General features: G+C 37.7%; 2 protein-coding genes across 9 annotated transcripts in view; one reads left to right on the forward strand and one right to left on the reverse strand.

Annotated features, from left to right (window-relative positions):
- The window catches only part of LOC127434461 (ATP-binding cassette sub-family D member 3-like), a 35,010-nt gene that overhangs the window by 15,884 nt on the left and 1,585 nt on the right, over positions 1-17,541 (reverse strand). For 2 of the 5 annotated variants that reach the window (XM_051687242.1, XM_051687241.1), the window contains exon 1: positions 5,277-5,776. The exons of 1 other annotated variant lie outside the window; for it this stretch is intronic. In XM_051687242.1, coding sequence (XP_051543202.1) covers positions 5,277-5,386 — 110 coding nt within the window. In that variant the 5' untranslated portion in view covers positions 5,387-5,776. Of the gene's footprint in view, positions 1-5,276; positions 5,791-17,541 lie in introns of those variants that run through there. 2 more of the 5 variants (XM_051687243.1, XM_051687246.1) reach the window with 2 other exon arrangements.
- fam168b (family with sequence similarity 168 member B) lies at positions 8,601-17,483 on the forward strand. Of its 4 annotated transcripts, none has more exons than XM_051687291.1 (7): positions 8,601-9,258; positions 11,307-11,395; positions 11,531-11,638; positions 13,540-13,682; positions 13,767-13,947; positions 15,759-15,882; positions 15,989-17,483. In XM_051687291.1, exons 2-6 carry the CDS (start codon positions 11,326-11,328, stop codon positions 15,866-15,868), a joined length of 612 nt encoding a protein of 203 aa, XP_051543251.1. In that variant the 5' UTR covers positions 8,601-9,258; positions 11,307-11,325; the 3' UTR covers positions 15,869-15,882; positions 15,989-17,483. The 4 variants fall into 4 exon arrangements, with proteins under 4 accessions (XP_051543251.1, XP_051543252.1, XP_051543253.1 ...); XM_051687292.1 differs by having other exon boundaries at positions 8,656-9,258; positions 13,770-13,947; XM_051687293.1 differs by having other exon boundaries at positions 8,662-9,258; positions 11,555-11,638.

Consider the following 17,541-nt stretch of genomic DNA (forward strand, 5'->3'; position numbering starts at 1 on the left):
GGTTCCCCATTGAAATAATGGGTAATTCTGCTCTAAATATCATGTTTGCACTAAAATTAAATGCAAGTTCTATGGGCAAAAATGGTATGCCGATTTTTTCCGCACTTTTTGTTATTTTTTTTCCCTCCCCTTTTCTCCCCAATTTGGAATGCCCAATTTCCAAAGCGCTCTAAGTCCTCGTGGTGGAGTAGTGACTCGCCTCAATCCGGGTGGCGGAGGACGAATCTCAGTTGCCTCCGCGTCTGAGACCGTCAATCCGCGCATCTTATCACGTGGCTTGTTGAGCGCGTTACCGCAGAGACGTAGTGCGTGTGGAGGCTTCATGCTATTCTCCATGGCATCCACGCACAACTCACGAGAACCACATTATGGTGACCACGAGGAGGTTACTCCATGTGACTCTACCCTCCCTAGCAACCGGGCCAATTTGGTTGCTTAGGAGACCTGGCTAGAGTCACTCAGCACACCCTGGATTCGAACTCACGACTCCAGGGGTGGTAGTCAGCATCAATACTCGCTGAGCTACCCAGGCCCCCCGTACTCTTTTTTCTTAAACTTTTTGCATTTTATTTTCATGCATTAACATACTGTAATAATTGATGTAATCAGTAATGAGTCACATCCCTCTAAATCTGAACAAATCAAAAAGAGATGCATACAAGGTCAGGTGTAAATGTGATGGCGCATGTCCACTTGTGATTGGATCGCCCCAAGCGCATCTTATGCCAAGCAATCAGTGCTTGAAGTGGAGAAAAAAAAAAAGTGCAGGTACTCTCCTTGTTAGTATTAAACTATATTTGGTGGGCCAACATTTTTTTCCAGATTTATCTTACCTAACACATTTATTGTAACTAACATGTTAACATTTATTTGCATTTATATGCATTTATTTACATTAAAATATCATGTCATTACTTTAAAAGAGGTATTTAATTAACATTTGAGTCTGGCTGTAAATTCCTTCTTAAGATCTGGCTGAAGAACAAACATGACCTCACACCCTCAACTAACAAATAGGTTTTAATTAACTTCACTTTGAAAATAAAAACAAACAATATAGGGTTATTTTTTATGAAATCTGAGGAAGAATATTTAGACCTGCTAAAGTCTGAATCTTTGACAATATCAACACACATAAGAGAACATTGGCAATCTAATTTAGAACTCTCTTTTTACACAAAATATATGTAGCCTAAAACTGAAAAAAAGAGCTTTATGTCTGTTTTTCCTTTTTATTATTATTATTATTATTATCCTCCCATTCAATTAGGGGACAATTAGCCTTTTCTGGTCCTGCACACATGAATTTGCACACAGGAGCCAGATACTTGTCAGATAATAAATAATCATATGAAACGATGAACAAACTGTTTTGATGATGTTCAGGTCAGGACTGTGAACGCTGACACATCTGTATATAGAACCAAACACTGTCAGGATATATGCATAGGTGGGATCAGTGACAATTCACAATCTTTTTACGAGCACTACAGAAAAGAACTGAGACTAAAAAGCAAATTTTCCTGTGTAATTTATTTGAAGCTTCGGTTTTCATCATCGATTTATCTTTTGTGACAAAAGGTTGTGCATATGAGCTGACATCAATTCTGTAACAGCTTTGACATTTTTTTTTAAGTCTGTGGTTTTTACTGCACCCAGCAGCTAAACAATTTGCATAAATACATTTGACTGAATAAGACGCAATAAAATGTTCTCACCTAAAATTTGCTGGTTCATGTTTTGGAAAAGAGTGTAACTGAACTATGCCCAGATATTAAGCTTAAACATGCGTGCTCCTCCGGAACTGGACCATGGATCGTTTGACGACCACCGATGCCGCTGTTGCATGTGTTGAGTGTTGTTAAACTCACCGCAGAGTTTTGCACAGAGACAGCTCAGATGTTTACCGCCGCTATTTTATCAAAATCATTTGGAAGGTCAGATAAAAGTGATTGGCGGGCCTCATCAAACCACTGACTTACATTAAATAAAGACATTACATCATACTGGGAGACTCTGAGAATAGGTGGTACACAAGAAAAAATGCCGGTACGCTGTAGAGTAAATTATAGAAATGCAGGCACTGCGTACCGCCCCACTTCAAGCACTGCAGGCAATAAACTGGGGAGGGCACACACACCGTGGAGTGTGAGCATGAAATCAGAACTGATGTGCTAGGTTTAATTGGTTTTCTTCTTTCTTTTTTTATCTGTCAATGAATCTGAATCTGTCTGAATCATTTGAAATGATCCATCAATGTTTAAAAAAATAGGTAAATGACGGAGAATTTTTGGTTAACGCAACCCCTGGTGCCAAATACTTTTAAGTATAGGTGCGTTCAAACATTCGAATCGAACATTTTTGAGCATCACTGGTGTGTTCGAACATTCGAATCGAACATTTCTGAGCACCATTGGTGCATTCGAATAGAAAATATTTTAGCGTGACTGGTATGTTACAACGTACAAATTGAACATTTTTAAGCATCATTGGCACTTTCATTGCACATTATTGGTGCTTTTGAACATGCGTACCAAATATTGGTATGTGTTCGAACATTCGAATCGGACATTTCTGAGCATCACTGCTGTGTTCGAACATTCGAATCGGACATTTCTGAGCATCACTGCTGTGTTCGAACATTCGAATAGAACATTTCTGAGCATCGCTGCTGTGTTCGAACATTCGAATCGGACATTTCTGAGCATCACTGCTGTGTTCGAACATTCGAATCGGACATTTCTGAGCATCACTGCTGTGTTCGAACATTCGAATCGGACATTTCTGAGCATCACTGCTGTGTTCGAACATTCGAATCGGACATTTCTGAGCATCACTGCTGTGTTCGAACATTCAAATCGAACATTTCTGAGCATCACTGCTGTGTTCGAACATTTCTGAGCATCACTGCTGTGTTCGAACATTCGAATCGAACATTTCTGAGCATCACTGCTGTGTTCGAACATTCGAATAGAACATTTCTGAGCATCACTGCTGTGTTCGAACATTCGAATCGAACATTTCTGAGCATCACTGCTGTGTTCGAACATTCGAATCGAACATTTCTGAGCATCACTGCTGTGTTCGAACATTCGAATAGAACATTTCTGAGCATCGCTGCTGTGTTCGAACATTCGAATCGGACATTTCTGAGCATCACTGCTGTGTTCGAACATTCGAATCGGACATTTCTGAGCATCACTGCTGTGTTCGAACATTCGAATCGGACATTTCTGAGCATCACTGCTGTTCGAACATTCGAATCGGACATTTCTGAGCATCACTGCTGTGTTCGAACATTCGAATCGGACATTTCTGAGCATCACTGCTGTGTTCGAACATTCGAATCGGACATTTCTGAGCATCACTGCTGTGTTCGAACATTCGAAATGAACATTTCTGAGCATCACTGCTGTGTTCGAACATTCGAATCGAACATTTCTGAGCATCACTGCTGTGTTCGAACATTCGAATCGAACATTTCTGAGCATCACTGCTGTGTTCGAACATTCGAATCGGACATTTCTGAGCATCGCTGCTGTGTTCGAACATTCGAATCGGACATTTCTGAGCATCACTGCTGTGTTCGAACATTCGAATCGGACATTTCTGAGCATCACTGCTGTGTTCGAACATTCGAATCGGACATTTCTGAGCATCACTGCTGTGTTCGAACATTCGAATCGGACATTTCTGAGCATCACTGCTGTGTTCGAACATTCAAATCGAACATTTCTGAGCATCACTGCTGTGTTCGAACATTTCTGAGCATCACTGCTGTGTTCGAACATTTCTGAGCATCACTGCTGTGTTCGAACATTCGAATCGAACATTTCTGAGCATCACTGCTGTGTTCGAACATTCGAATCGAACATTTCTGAGCATCACTGCTGTGTTCGAACATTCGAATCGAACATTTCTGAGCATCACTGCTGTGTTCGAACATTCGAATCGAACATTTCTGAGCATCGCTGCTGTGTTCGAACATTCGAATCGAACATTTCTGAGCATCGCTGCTGTGTTCGAACATTCGAATAGAACATTTCTGAGCATCGCTGCTGTGTTCGAACATTCGAATCGGACATTTCTGAGCATCACTGCTGTGTTCGAACATTCGAATCGGACATTTCTGAGCATCACTGCTGTGTTCGAACATTCGAATCGGACATTTCTGAGCATCACTGCTGTTCGAACATTCGAATCGGACATTTCTGAGCATCACTGCTGTGTTCGAACATTCGAATCGGACATTTCTGAGCATCACTGCTGTGTTCGAACATTCGAATCGGACATTTCTGAGCATCACTGCTGTGTTCGAACATTCAAATCGAACATTTCTGAGCATCACTGCTGTGTTCGAACATTTCTGAGCATCACTGCTGTGTTCGAACATTCGAATCGAACATTTCTGAGCATCACTGCTGTGTTCGAACATTCGAATCGAACATTTCTGAGCATCACTGCTGTGTTCGAACATTCGAATCGAACATTTCTGAGCATCACTGCTGTGTTCGAACATTCGAATAGAACATTTCTGAGCATCACTGCTGTGTTCGAACATTCGAATAGAACATTTTAGAGCATCACTGCTGTGTTCGAACATTTCTAAGCACAAATTTTTTAGTGTGACTGATGTGTTACAACGTACAAATTGAACATTTTTAAGCATCATTGGCACATTCATTGCACAACATTGGTGCTTTTGAACATGCGTACCAAATATTTTTAAGTATTGGTGCGTTCTAACATTCGAATCGAACATTTTTGAGCATCACTGGTGTATTTGAACATTCGAATCGAACATTTTTGAGCATCACTGCTGTGTTCGAACATTCGAATCGTACATTTTTGAGCATCACTGGTGTATTTGAACGTTCGAATCGTACATTTTTGAGCATCACTGGTGTATTTGAACATTCGAATCAAACATTTTTGAGCATCACTGGTGTGTTCGAACATTCGAATTTAAAATTTTTAAGCCCCTTTGGTGCATCCGAACATTTGAATAGAAAATTTTTGAGAATCTTTGGTGAGAATCTTTTGGTCAAAATTTTTAAGCATCAGTGGCGTATTCGAAAGCTCGCATGTACGAACGTGGCTATGAAAATGCTGTCTGAGTATGCAGCTTCCTAGGTTTTGGCACACAGCCATAATGTTCGCTCGGGACAGGGGACACAAGTCTCATTTCGCTCTAGATGGACTGGGGTCACAATCGCACTGAACTCCGGTCCTGGCCTGAATGCATGCATTATATTAGACTGACTGGGTTTACATACCTGTTTAACCGGGCCGATCTCCGTCTCTGCTTTAGGAAGTATAAAATGAGTAGGACACCGCCAGCTATAGTCGAGTTCTTCGCAGTCAAGTACTTACTGACGGCCGCCATGATGTTTCCTACTGTACGACGGCCCGGAGAGTATCGGCGATGAGCATCAGCAGCGAACACATTCCCGGAAGAGCGAGCGAAGGGACATGGAACAGCCCTCTACCGGCTACCGTACTCATGATGATCTCACCATCGCACCATCACCATGAACCTGTTCTGTGTTTATTAACCCTTTAGGAACCAGCATACATGTGCAAAATTTGAAATACACAGGAGCCTGTTCAATTCACCATTATGAATTACTACAGATCATTTGAAATTATTATATTATCTGTTATTATCTGCACTTGTTATTACATTTTCCTACAGTGTTCCCTTGATGGAGTTTCTAAATACCCTTGAATACTACTGTTCGCATGGAGATGCAGAGAATTATAATAAAACACAGCTATTACTGCCACAGCTGCTACTGCTTTAACTATTATTTCTGTTTTTGTTGATCGTGCATAATACATTATAATGATATAATCTGCATATAATATGTAAAGTATTGTTAATGGTATTGTTAATAATTATAGCGCTGAAAATGTCCTCAGACTTATTTCATTTATGTTGTTAGCAGTGTAACAATATTTGCCCCCTGGATTTGATTTTCAGGGGCATTTTTTTTTATTTTTTTTATTTTTTTTTTTTTTATATTTACTAGTATAGCTAGTATATGGGTCATTTTTTATGTGAAGCACTTACACTATCTTAATTAATTGAGATACATTATCTGAATTATCACACATTTCATTCAATATTATGTATACCTAATAATTTAAATAAAAATATATATCAGATAAAAAATAAAAAATAAATAAAAATAAAAAACAGGAATTAATTAAAGGGGCTTTTTATATTATTATTATTATTATTATTATTATTTTTTGCCTGTATATTTTTAATCTGGGGGCATTTTTTCCCCAAACCCATGTTCATTTCTGACACTGGTGGTTGTCTTAATCAGGGGTTAAAAACTAAATGTATGTCATTTCAATTCACTCTGAGCAGAAACTAGTTTTTCATTCTGGCTCCGGTGTTGTCAGGTCTTGCAAGAGAAACAAGCGACCTGTCTGGAAAAACAAGTCCAAAATAAGCCTAACCAAAAATAAGCCAAAGTAAGCCATAACAGTTTTTGCATGTGAGGGATCAGAACAGAAGTTGAATAAAACATATTAAAGTTGCCTATAAAAAAAGAATAGCTTTTCAATAAATATATCCAAAATGAAAATATTTCAAATATACAACTGGTCATTTAAATCATGTGATAAATCTCTGTGCGTTTATATTAATGTCAAGGAAGGCTACACCGATAAAGTGTAATTAGGCAAAAGAATGTGTGATGTTATGTGCGTTCCCTTCAGAATCAAATCACATGCTAATCACGTTCAACTGAAGCCCTGAATTGCACTGTGAAAAAAAAGATTTTTTTTTTATGTCTTTGTGCCTTCCTGAGCCTATATCTTACACATTTTTTTCGCTCCAATTTTTTTCTTTACAAATCTCTCTCTCTCTCTCTCTCTCTCTAAAAAAAGAAAATTTCTTTACAAATTTTTCTCTCAAAACATTTTTTTTTCTCTCTCAAATTTTTTTTTCTCTCTCCAAAAATGTTTTTTTCTCCTCAAGAGGCAACACATGAGATTTATTTATTTATTTATTTATTTATTTTGCTTGCTAGCTAACAATTAGCATGTGGTACCAGCCTCGGCCACCAGGTGCCACTATCAGTAAGAATGAAATCTTACTCAATCGACAGCATTTGTGGCATAATGTTGATTACCACACAAATTCATTTAGACTCATTCGTCCTTTTCTTTAAAAAATCAGAAATCGAGATTACAGTGAGGCACTTACTATGGAAGTGAATGGGGGCCAATATCTGATTCTGAACATTAAAATATTCTCTGTTTCAAAAGTATAGCCACAAAACATAAAGTATATGCATGTAAACATGATTTTAATGTGATAAAATCACGTACTAACCTTTTCTCTGTAAAGTTATAGCCAATTTTACAACTTCATTACCATGACAATGTGATGTCAACAAACCCTAAAATGACTGTAAAAATTACAATTTAAACAACTTCACAGCTCAAATAATACATGAGTTTTAACAGAAGAATTAATGTAAGGGCTTTTATAAAAATTTAAAGCTTCACATTTCTGTTTAAACCCTCCAAAAATTGCCCACATTCACTTTGTAAGTGGCTCACTGTAACTTCGATTTTTGCTTCTTCTTTTTTCTTTTTAAAGAAAAGGAGGAACAAGTCAAAATTAAGTTTTGTGGTTATCAATATTATGCCACAAATGCTGTCGATTGAGCTTAATTTGTGTTGAACCCAGAATATTCCTTTAACTGCTTGACGACTTTCTTACCTAGTTGTCTAAAACCAAATGCACAATGCTAATGGCAAATACTTTTTATACACTATATATTTTGCATATATCCTCTCTCCTTTTTTTTTTTTTAAAAAAAAAAAAAGGTATTTAATTTAGTAATAAATGTTCAGTAATGTTTAACATACATTATACATACATACGTATATAACACAAGAAAGTTAAAACGGGGTAAATTTGACCCAAAACAGAAATATAAACACAGAAATAGACATATACTGTATATATATATATATATATATATATATATATATATATATATATATATATATATATTTTTTTTTTTTTTTTAAGGACAATATATACATATAAATATATATACTTATATATTCTCCTTAAAATAATGTATTTCATTTAGTAACAAAAGTTTGTAGTAATGTTTTACTTACATTATACATACATAACATATAAACACAGAAGTGGACATATTTATACATATATTTGATATATTTTCATATATATATATTTATATATATTCCCTATTTAAAAAACGGTATATCATTTAGTAACAAAGGTTTAGTGATGTTTTACATACATTATACTGTACATGTTTAAAAGAAGTAAGGTCAAACTGGGGTAAATCAGACCCAAATGAGAAATATAAACACAGAAACAGACGTTTTAAACACCATGGTGTTTCTTAATTCTAAGAACGCAGAGAACGGACTTGTGTTCTTATGAAGAACAGTCTTTCCAAGCTACCTTGGAATAACGAACCCGGAAGTACAGGAGGACGCAGAACACATCTATTGCGAGCTTTGAGATGTGCTGTATCTTACTGTTGCGCAATTAACCTTCACAGCACATTTGAATCCAGTGAGAGAACTACTGGCATTATCACACCAATGACCGCAATAATATCATCACAGCAGTGAGGTTTTGCAGGACTAGTGACACGTTAAAAGAACAGAGTCTGTAAACACTCGTTTTCTCCATTTTTATTACTGTATTAAAATGATGCCCAAAGGGGAAAAAAATGGTGACGGAGTATAACGACTCTCACGAGCCGTCAGACTTTTCGCGAGCTTACAGCGGAGAAACTCTTGAGGAAAAAACAAAACGATAATTGTCCTTCGTCTGCCACCGTAGTACCGAGTTCTTGCGCACAAGTCACCATCCGATGCATCCTCGATTTCAATGACACATCCGGGTAATTTCCTGCATTCTCGATACTTGCGTTCTTGAGGATTGGACTCGAACTTCGGCAGTGGGTGATAGAGTCCACAAGAACGTAAGAACACAAAAGAACGCACATTGAGAAACAGCCCCAGACTGCATAACACAAATTTCCTTTACAAATCTCGTGGCATGTAGCCCGATTTGGAAAACGTACTTCCGCTTCTTCCCAGCGTCGGAAGTGACGCACGGTGCTGCCAAGGGCTCGTGCTGTGCGTAGGAGGACGCAACAAGAGCGCGAGACAACATCATCAGAACAACAACAGCGAAATTCTGGATAATTCAGCCGCAGTCCTCACAAAAATACACCACTGACCGTACGTACCCACAGTGACTATCTAATTCACATGATTTGTTTTAGCTGCCCACTTGGGCAGAACGTTTTGGGGATAAAGACAGAAAAGGATGAAGCAGCGGAACATGGAGTGAATTGGGATAAAGTGGGGATGCGAGATGTTGCTGTTGGCCTATAACATCGAGCCGCTGAGCTGCATCCTGCGTGCACAATGTTACGTTTATAACCATGATGTATTCGAGCATCAATGCATCATTACCGCATGTTACCGTGATGTTTGAAGTTCTCCTTTTATGAATGCATGTAAAATATTAATCGGTGAATCGATAGAGTCAGTTTACAATAGGGACTTAAGGCTAATTGAACACCATGCTTATGTTTCAGAGGAGGCAGTTGCAAAGAATTGAATGGGAGCCTTTATTCGGATAGGAGTGCTCTCGATGCATTACATTTGAATGTTTTTCTTATTTGCGTTTTATTTGGATGCATCAACACCATGTTTTGATGTGCATTTTGAAACTCACCTCATGAGATACGAACAGAAACACGACGCATCTGACAGCAGCGCGCGACTTAGCACCTTCGTTACTTATAAACATCTTTTGCTTGATGGGGCGTTGAATAACACTGAATCTGCTCTTTTACAGCAGGCCTATATATTGTTACTGATTCTGAACTTATGCAGTGCATCAGAAGTCTATGCCAACAATGACAAGCTTTGTGTGTCCCAGACATCAGATGTGATTGACAGGTGTAGTAGAGGATGACTTGAGGTCTTTTGGGTTTGTTGTCCTCTGGAAGAGTATAAAGGGATTGCATTCATTAGAATTTCAAAGTAGTTTATTCACATGACCGACAGAACTGAACCATGGCATCTCGAGTAGTGAGATATTGGCCTGGCCCTTTATTTGAAATTATTGGCCGATAAAAATGTCCACTTGGACAAGTAATAGGAGTTGTTCCCCTATATGTGTCAATTACAAACTCTCCCGACAATCTTGTCAATGGCTACAATTTATTTCAATTTTCGAATTTGTTTAAAATGTTTTTATTAAATTGACTAAAGGTTCTTTTAGTGTAATTTCAGCTATTTTGTGTACGTTTCATTTCATTGGCTGTCATTAAATTGTATTATGTATATATTAGCAATAAATCAGCCATCAGCTCCCCTGCTCTCTTTTTTAAAGGAAGAGTAAAGGAAAATCCTTTCATAATTGACTCACCCTCATTATCATGCCATCCCAAATGTGTATGACTATCTTTCTTCTATAGAACAAAAATAAAGATTTTTATAAGAATATATCAGCTCTTTTGGTCCATACAATGCAAGTGAACGGTGGCCAGAGCTCTGAAGCTCCAAAAAGCACATAAAGTCAGCATTCCAAATCCACATGTGTGGGTAAGAAAAACAAAAGTCATTTTTTACTGTAAATCTCCACCTTTGACCAGCCCGACCTGTAGGTGGCGATATGCACGAAGCAAATTGCCAAAAAACAAAAGAAGAATGTGAAAGTGAAATTGGAGATTTATAATAAAAAGGACTTAAATATTGATCTGTTTCTCACCCACACCTATCATATCGCTTCTGAAGACGTGGATTTGGAATGCTGCCTTTGTGTGCTTTTTGGAGCTTCAAAGTTCAGGTCACCATTCACTTGCATTGTATGGACCTACGGAGCTGAATATTCAACTAAAAATCCTAATTTTCTGCAGAGGAAAGAAAGTCACACATCTGGAATAACATGAGGGTGAGTAAATGAAGAGAGAATTTTCATCATTGGGTGAACTATCCCTTTATGTATTGGTATTATCAGCCATTGAAAAGCCCATGTGTGTTTTAGCAAATTTCAAAAACATAGTACGAATGTCTTATTGTGTTTATTAAGGATCTATTTTCTCTGTAAGTGATTTGGCCTAGAAAATGCCATTAAGTTTTCCAAAGGTAAATAATTCACAGTAAAAGTGGTAATTGGAGTAATAGGTGGGCTTTTGGAGTAGAATAATGTGGAGCCTGTGGAAGTTTGCTTGAGTTTTGTTTAATGTTTCTGCTACTGTCCCCCCTCCCCACAGGAACTGAACGATCAACATCATGAACCCTGTTTATAGCCCTGCGTCATCAGGGGTTCCTTATGCCAACCCTAAAGGAATTGGATACCCAGGTAACCAGAAAACAGCTGTCTCTGTCTCATTGTTATGCAGTCGATAGAAGGTGTTGACTCTTGATGCCTGTGATTAAATGCATTTATATTCCTCTAGTGTCATTGTTATTATTCATTGCTGTGATTTGTCCTCAGTTAATGTCTTGGCCTCTCTTGCAGCGGGATTTCCTGTTGGTTATGCTGCGGCAGCTCCAGCGTACTCCCCCAGCATGTACCCTGGAGCTAACCCAGCCTTTCCCACAGGTAAGGGAAGCCCTGACTCCTTGAGTTTTACTATACCTTTGAGATGGTTTCTTAGAAGTCAGAAAAGAACTGTGGTGGGATGTGGTTTGTCCTTTTCACAATGTTTCATCACAGAGTTATGACAGGGCTAATTTGGGTTACACTTTATTTTAATGTGTCCTTGTTACAGTGTATTTACACAAGTAATTACTGATTATTAATAACATGTATTAACAACATGTACTTACTATAGGTTTAGGGTTAGTTGTTTTTAATTATGCATAACTGACTGTTATTACTATAGTAAATACATGTAATATGTGTAACAAGGACACATTAAAATAAAGTGTTACCCTAATTTGATCAACAGTATTTAAGAAACTAGAATGTTCAGTCCTTATATTACAGCTCACTCATGGTTGTACTTTTATTAATGTTGTACTGAACACTTAACATTTTGTGTATGTCTTCGTACATCTTTTTTTTTTTCACCCAATTTGGAATGCCCAATTCCCAGTGCGCTTAGTGGCGTAGTGATTCGCCTCAATCCGGGTGGCAGAGGATGAATCCCAGTTGCCTCCACGTCTGAGACCATCAACCCACACATCTTATCACGTGGCTTGTTGAGCGTGTTGCCACGGAGACATAGCGCATGTGGAGGCTTCGCCATCCACCGCGACAGCCGTGCTCAACTCACCACGCGCCCCACCGAGAACGAACCACATTATAGCGACTACGAGGAGGTTACCCCATGTGACTCTACCCACCCTAGCAACCGGGCCAATTTGGTTGCTTAGGAGACCTGGCTGGAGTCACTCAGCACACCCTGGGATTCGAACTAGCGAACTCCAGGGGTGGTAGCCAGCGTCTTTTACCACTGAGCTACCTAGGTGTCTTTGTATATCTTAAAGTCAACGTAACAAACCATTTTTCTTTTTGTGAACGGATATACTGTATTTCTAAATGAAACAGGATATGCAAAGAGAAAAAATGGAGGGCGGGACTTTATCCATCGAAAATGGATTTGTTTGTTTAAAGGAGGTGTTACATACAGTATGAGACAGGAGTTAGATAGTTGGAAGGGAGGGGCTGAAAAATCAGAGGGCTTCAGCCAATAAGAGATGTCGTTTCAGAGCCAGAGCAAGTTACATTACATTTTGATGAAAGATTACAAAGATAAAAAAAAAATTTGGTCGGAGGGAGCGTGCATCAATGAATCGTGTACAATTAAGACCAGAAATGTATATTGAGAAAGTAAATATTTTAATTTCATATGATTTTCAACAGTCGAGTTCCAGAAGTAAAAATCCCATTAGTTTTCTCCATAGGCGAATTGATTTTTTTTAACAAAAACTCAAAACCTTTAAAGACAGTCCTACCATGAACTTTGAGGTTGTTAACTTATGATATATGGTTTTGTTGAAACCATAAGTCATTGTTATTTCAACTTCATAACTACACTATCTTCTGAACAAAGATCCACCAATCAGAGAATTGCGGCCGGCAAAGCACACTAAATGAGCTTTGCAGTGAGCTCCAACTTCAATGTGAATGATTAAATCGAGTCTCCCTACACTTTCAAACTACTTATACTTTAGTATATATCTGGATATTTTGCAATAAAATATAAATATTTTGTTTCTACACTTTGAATCAGATACTTTTTCTAAATACTTTTTAGCTTCTAATCAAAGTTTGTAATGATGTAATTCACCTCGGGGCTGGTTGGTCTTGTTCATGGCTTAGAACTCTTTTAGGAAGTACTTTAAGAAATCCCTGTGGAGTGGGAAAATACTTCTGGAACCAAGGTGGCTAAAAGAGTGGGTGGGCATTGTTTGCTCTGTGATGCTGCTAGCAAATTAGATTTTTGTTTTATTTTCTATATGTCATCAAGCCTAACAAAGCCTTTATCATCCCTTCAGGTTATGCTCCTGGGACTCCTTTCAAAATGTCCTGCTCCCCTACAACAGGTGCTGTACCCCCCTACTCCTCATCACCTAACCCCTACCCTGCTGCCGTCTACCCTGTGAGAAGTCCCTACGCCCAACAGAACCCTTACGCACAGGTAAGGTCACGTGGATTGGAGGTTGTGAAGCCTAAAGGATATCAATTCTGTTATTTGTCAAGACATTGGATGTTCTCTCCCCAGCAGCAAGGCACTTACTACACACAGCCCCTTTACGCCGCACCGCCCCATGTCATTCATCATACAACAGTGGTCCAGCCAAATGGCATGCCGGCAGCCATGTATGCCCCTCCCATTCCCCCTCCCCGCCCTAATGGAGTTGCCATGGGAATGGTAGGAGGCACCACCATGGCTATGTCAGCTGGTGAGTTGCTTGGTTTTAAATGAAAATCGAGTATATACAGTAGATGGTTTTGGACTAGATGCAGTTAGTTCATGGTTCCCACAGTCATGGAAGACCTGGAAATATCAGGGAATTTTAAAATTGAGTTTGTGAAATCCCACGCACACAGTGAAATGGAAGAACCACCTGACCGACATTAAAAGCGACAAACCACAGCTTGTTTCACATGATGTTTAGGGGTGGGTAAAAAAACAATGTTCTGCACTTCTGTGTTGTAGCCGAATGTCGGTGTGGATACAATGAGATAAATCATAAGCATATGTGTCCAAATTTCGCAGGGAAAAAAACATTTCTGTCATCACCCTCTGGTTAGTTAATGTTTAGATTTCAACTGAAACACTTCTGTGAGACTTGAACTGAACTGGCATTTTTCTTAAAGAGACAGTACCATTTTAGTGTCAGTGTAAATAAGCAAATTGTAAATTGTATAAATTATTTTAAAAAGTGACAGCTCATATTATTATTGGAGCTGCTGATTTAGCACGTTATTTGAGTGTAATTATATAAAAAATAACATGTTAAAAAAATTACGCAATTAATCATGCCCCCTGACGTGAACGTAAATTCCATAATAAAAGTACCACTTTTTGTATTGTCTTATCAATGCTTTATTCATCTGCCACAGGAATGCAATTTATTTCAAACTGAATATCAGTCTGTATTATATATTTATTATAGGTCCATCTATTACATGCATTTGAATTATTATGCATAATCTTTATTTGGGGGCTTTTCTCAGTAGATAATGATGTATGCGATTAATTTAAATTAATTTTATGAATTAGTCCGCATGTCGTAATTATTTAGATTTAAAAATTATTATATATGCAATTTAATGACATCATGTTAATTGATAGAAGGTAGAACATTTTTGGAAAGCTAAAATGTGATTGTAATAATGATGACAATGTCTGATTTAAGAGCAAACTATTCTTTTGAGTCCGTTCTTTTTAATGAATCAGTTCAAAGATCAATCTCAATGATTCATTAGTGAATTGTTTGGTAACATTTTTAATTCTATTAAAGAAATTCTTATCAAGTATTCATAAATGAATAGAAAGGTAATGGAAAAGTTGTAGAAATCCAGTGGTCAAAAAGTGTGGGAACCCTTTTTTAAAGGGATAGTTCACCCAAAAATGAACATTCTCTCATCATTTACTCATTCTCATGATATCCCAGGTGTGTATGACTTTTTTTATTCACCAGAACACATTTGAAGAAAAATACAAAAATATCTTAGCTCAGTAGGTCCTTAAAAAGCGACCGCGTGAACTCAGCGCTCTCGTGAAGCTTACCGGAAGCGATGGTTTAAGTTAAAAAGTACTTAAATATTGATTGCACGAAAAGTGATTGTATTGCTTAAGAAGTCATTAATTTAACCGCTGGAGTCATACCGATGACGTTTATGCTGACTGTCTGTGATTTTTGGAGCTTCAAAGTCTGATCACCTTCCACTTGCATTTTAAGGACCTACTGAACTAAGATATTTTTCTATTTTTCCTCAAATTTGTTCTGCTGAAGAATCAAAGTCATACACACCAGGGATATCATGAGGGCGAGTAAATGATGAGAATAATTTTTCATTTTTGGATGAACTATCCCTTTAAAATGCCTAAACGTCCATGAAAATGCAGTAAATTGGAAAGGAAAGAGATTCAAATTCATTATTCATTTTTGAAATGTATTATTGATTTTGTATGTATGAAGTATGTATGTTCTGAAAGACAGAGGTTATATGTTGTGGGCTGTTATTTTTTTTTTCCCATTCCTAGGGACGTTATTAACTACTCACTCCCCGACCGCAGTCGCGCCCCACCCCTCAATGCCCACATACCGCCCACCCACCACTCCAACCTACAGTTACGTGCCCCCGCAATGGTGAACACGGCAGCCACTGTGAGTGCAAATCCTACTTGTTTTTCAGTTTGTACGATGTATTTAGCCCTAAAATAATATTCTTTTGTCAACCCTGGTGTGAAATAAGTCTTTTTGTTCTCCTCAGGTCAAAAGATGGTAGATATGCATTCTCACTGACCAGTATTTTTACAATTAGAGCTGACACTACAAGTGTTAACAGCCAGTTGCTCTTCCTTCCAAACATAATGTGAACCTGACTCCAGTTGGCAGACGAAAGGAAACGTTGGAAAGGGAAAGAGAATCTTCTCAGTCTGGCTCCATTACTTCCCGTCCGCCACTCATTTCTACAACATATCTCAAGGCCGAAGACCAGACAAGCTCTTCATGCTGATTTGTGTTGTGTGGACTGTCTTGCAGTTTTTAGCATAACTCTTTAATTGGTGGTAACGGAAGAGAGTTGGAATTAATTTTTATTTGAATACCTATTGAATGCATGTATATATTCAAAAGACAACAAACTAACAAAAAAACAACAACACAGTACTAGCTCACTCTACCAGCAATGACAGATGCAAAACCATCAGCAATGCTTTCAAGCAAAAATTCAAAAGGTTGGGGAAAAACAACTGTATATTAAATGCAATGTCTTAATTGTTATTTCATACAAAATATTAATAACATTAGCATTTTAAAGTAATTATTATTTTATTTGCTCCCTCCTTTGTTTTTTCCCCCTTGTTTTAATTTGGGTGACTGTAGCTACAGGCTTGGTATGTCTTCTCTGGGTTTGACACTGTTAGTTTCTGCGGTGCCTCTACAAGATGGATGGACCCTTAAAGTTTGGGCCTCCATTTCAGATGCCTGTTTTTAGTTGATTAGTTTTATCATTCTACATGCTCTTGCTACAGTTAATTGTTGCACTAATTGCCTCTGTGTGTACATCAATTGGTTGGTTGAGCTGTGTTGGTGCTGAGAGCATGCTTACTCATTTGTGTACCTCTGGTTTGGTTTTCTTCACTTTTTAAAAGTCTGACTGAAAAATGAAAGGGTTAGTTCACCCAAATATTACTATTCTTTCTCACCCTCATGTTGTTCCAAATCTCCGAGTTTCCTTTTTCCTGTGGAATGCACAAGGAGAAATTTAGAACAATGTTGACACTGCACTTTTTCCATACAATGAAAGTGAATGGTGACTGAGGCTATCATTCTGCCTAGCATTGCTTTTGGTGTTCCATAGGAGAAAGAAAGCCATAGGGGTTTGAAACAATTTGAGGGTGAGTAAATGACAGAATTGTAATTTTTGGGTGAACTCTCTCTTTAAAGTTAGCCATTGCTAAATTGCGACATTTTAAATGGGACTGTTTATGTGGTTAATTAAAAAAAGAAAACCCAATTAAGTTTATTTGATTACACTACTGGTAACCTTTGAGGAGGTGAATTTGAGTTATTTAGTTATAATGAACCCAAAATTCTACATTGCTTGTTTCCTCGAGATTGCACCATAACCGACTGAATTTAATTGACTTTTTACATTATACATAGCCTATATCACTTCAGTTAACAAATGTTTTGTAATGTTTAATGTGTTTTTGTTTTGTATTTTCAAGAAAGACCAAAAAATAAATACAATAATAAATTAGGATTTTTTTATTTATTTATTTATTTTACTTAGAGGTGCCACATGTAATATATTTACTG

This window comes from Myxocyprinus asiaticus, chromosome 44 (assembly GCF_019703515.2).
Source record: "Myxocyprinus asiaticus isolate MX2 ecotype Aquarium Trade chromosome 44, UBuf_Myxa_2, whole genome shotgun sequence".
NCBI classification, from domain to species: Eukaryota; Metazoa; Chordata; class Actinopteri; order Cypriniformes; family Catostomidae; genus Myxocyprinus; species Myxocyprinus asiaticus.

What these genes read in the sequence shown, in the direction of transcription:
- fam168b (XM_051687291.1), top strand. Translation starts at nt 11,326, where the DNA reads ATGAACCCTGTTTATAGCCCTGCGTCATCAGGGGTTCCTTATGCCAAC. An exon ending in TAACCCAGCCTTTCCCACAG is followed by an intron (nt 11,639 to 13,539) that starts GTAAGGGAAGCC and finishes TCATCCCTTCAG; the next exon opens with GTTATGCTCCTGGGACTCCT. An exon ending in CACCATGGCTATGTCAGCTG is followed by an intron (nt 13,948 to 15,758) that starts GTGAGTTGCTTG and finishes TCCCATTCCTAG; the next exon opens with GGACGTTATTAACTACTCAC.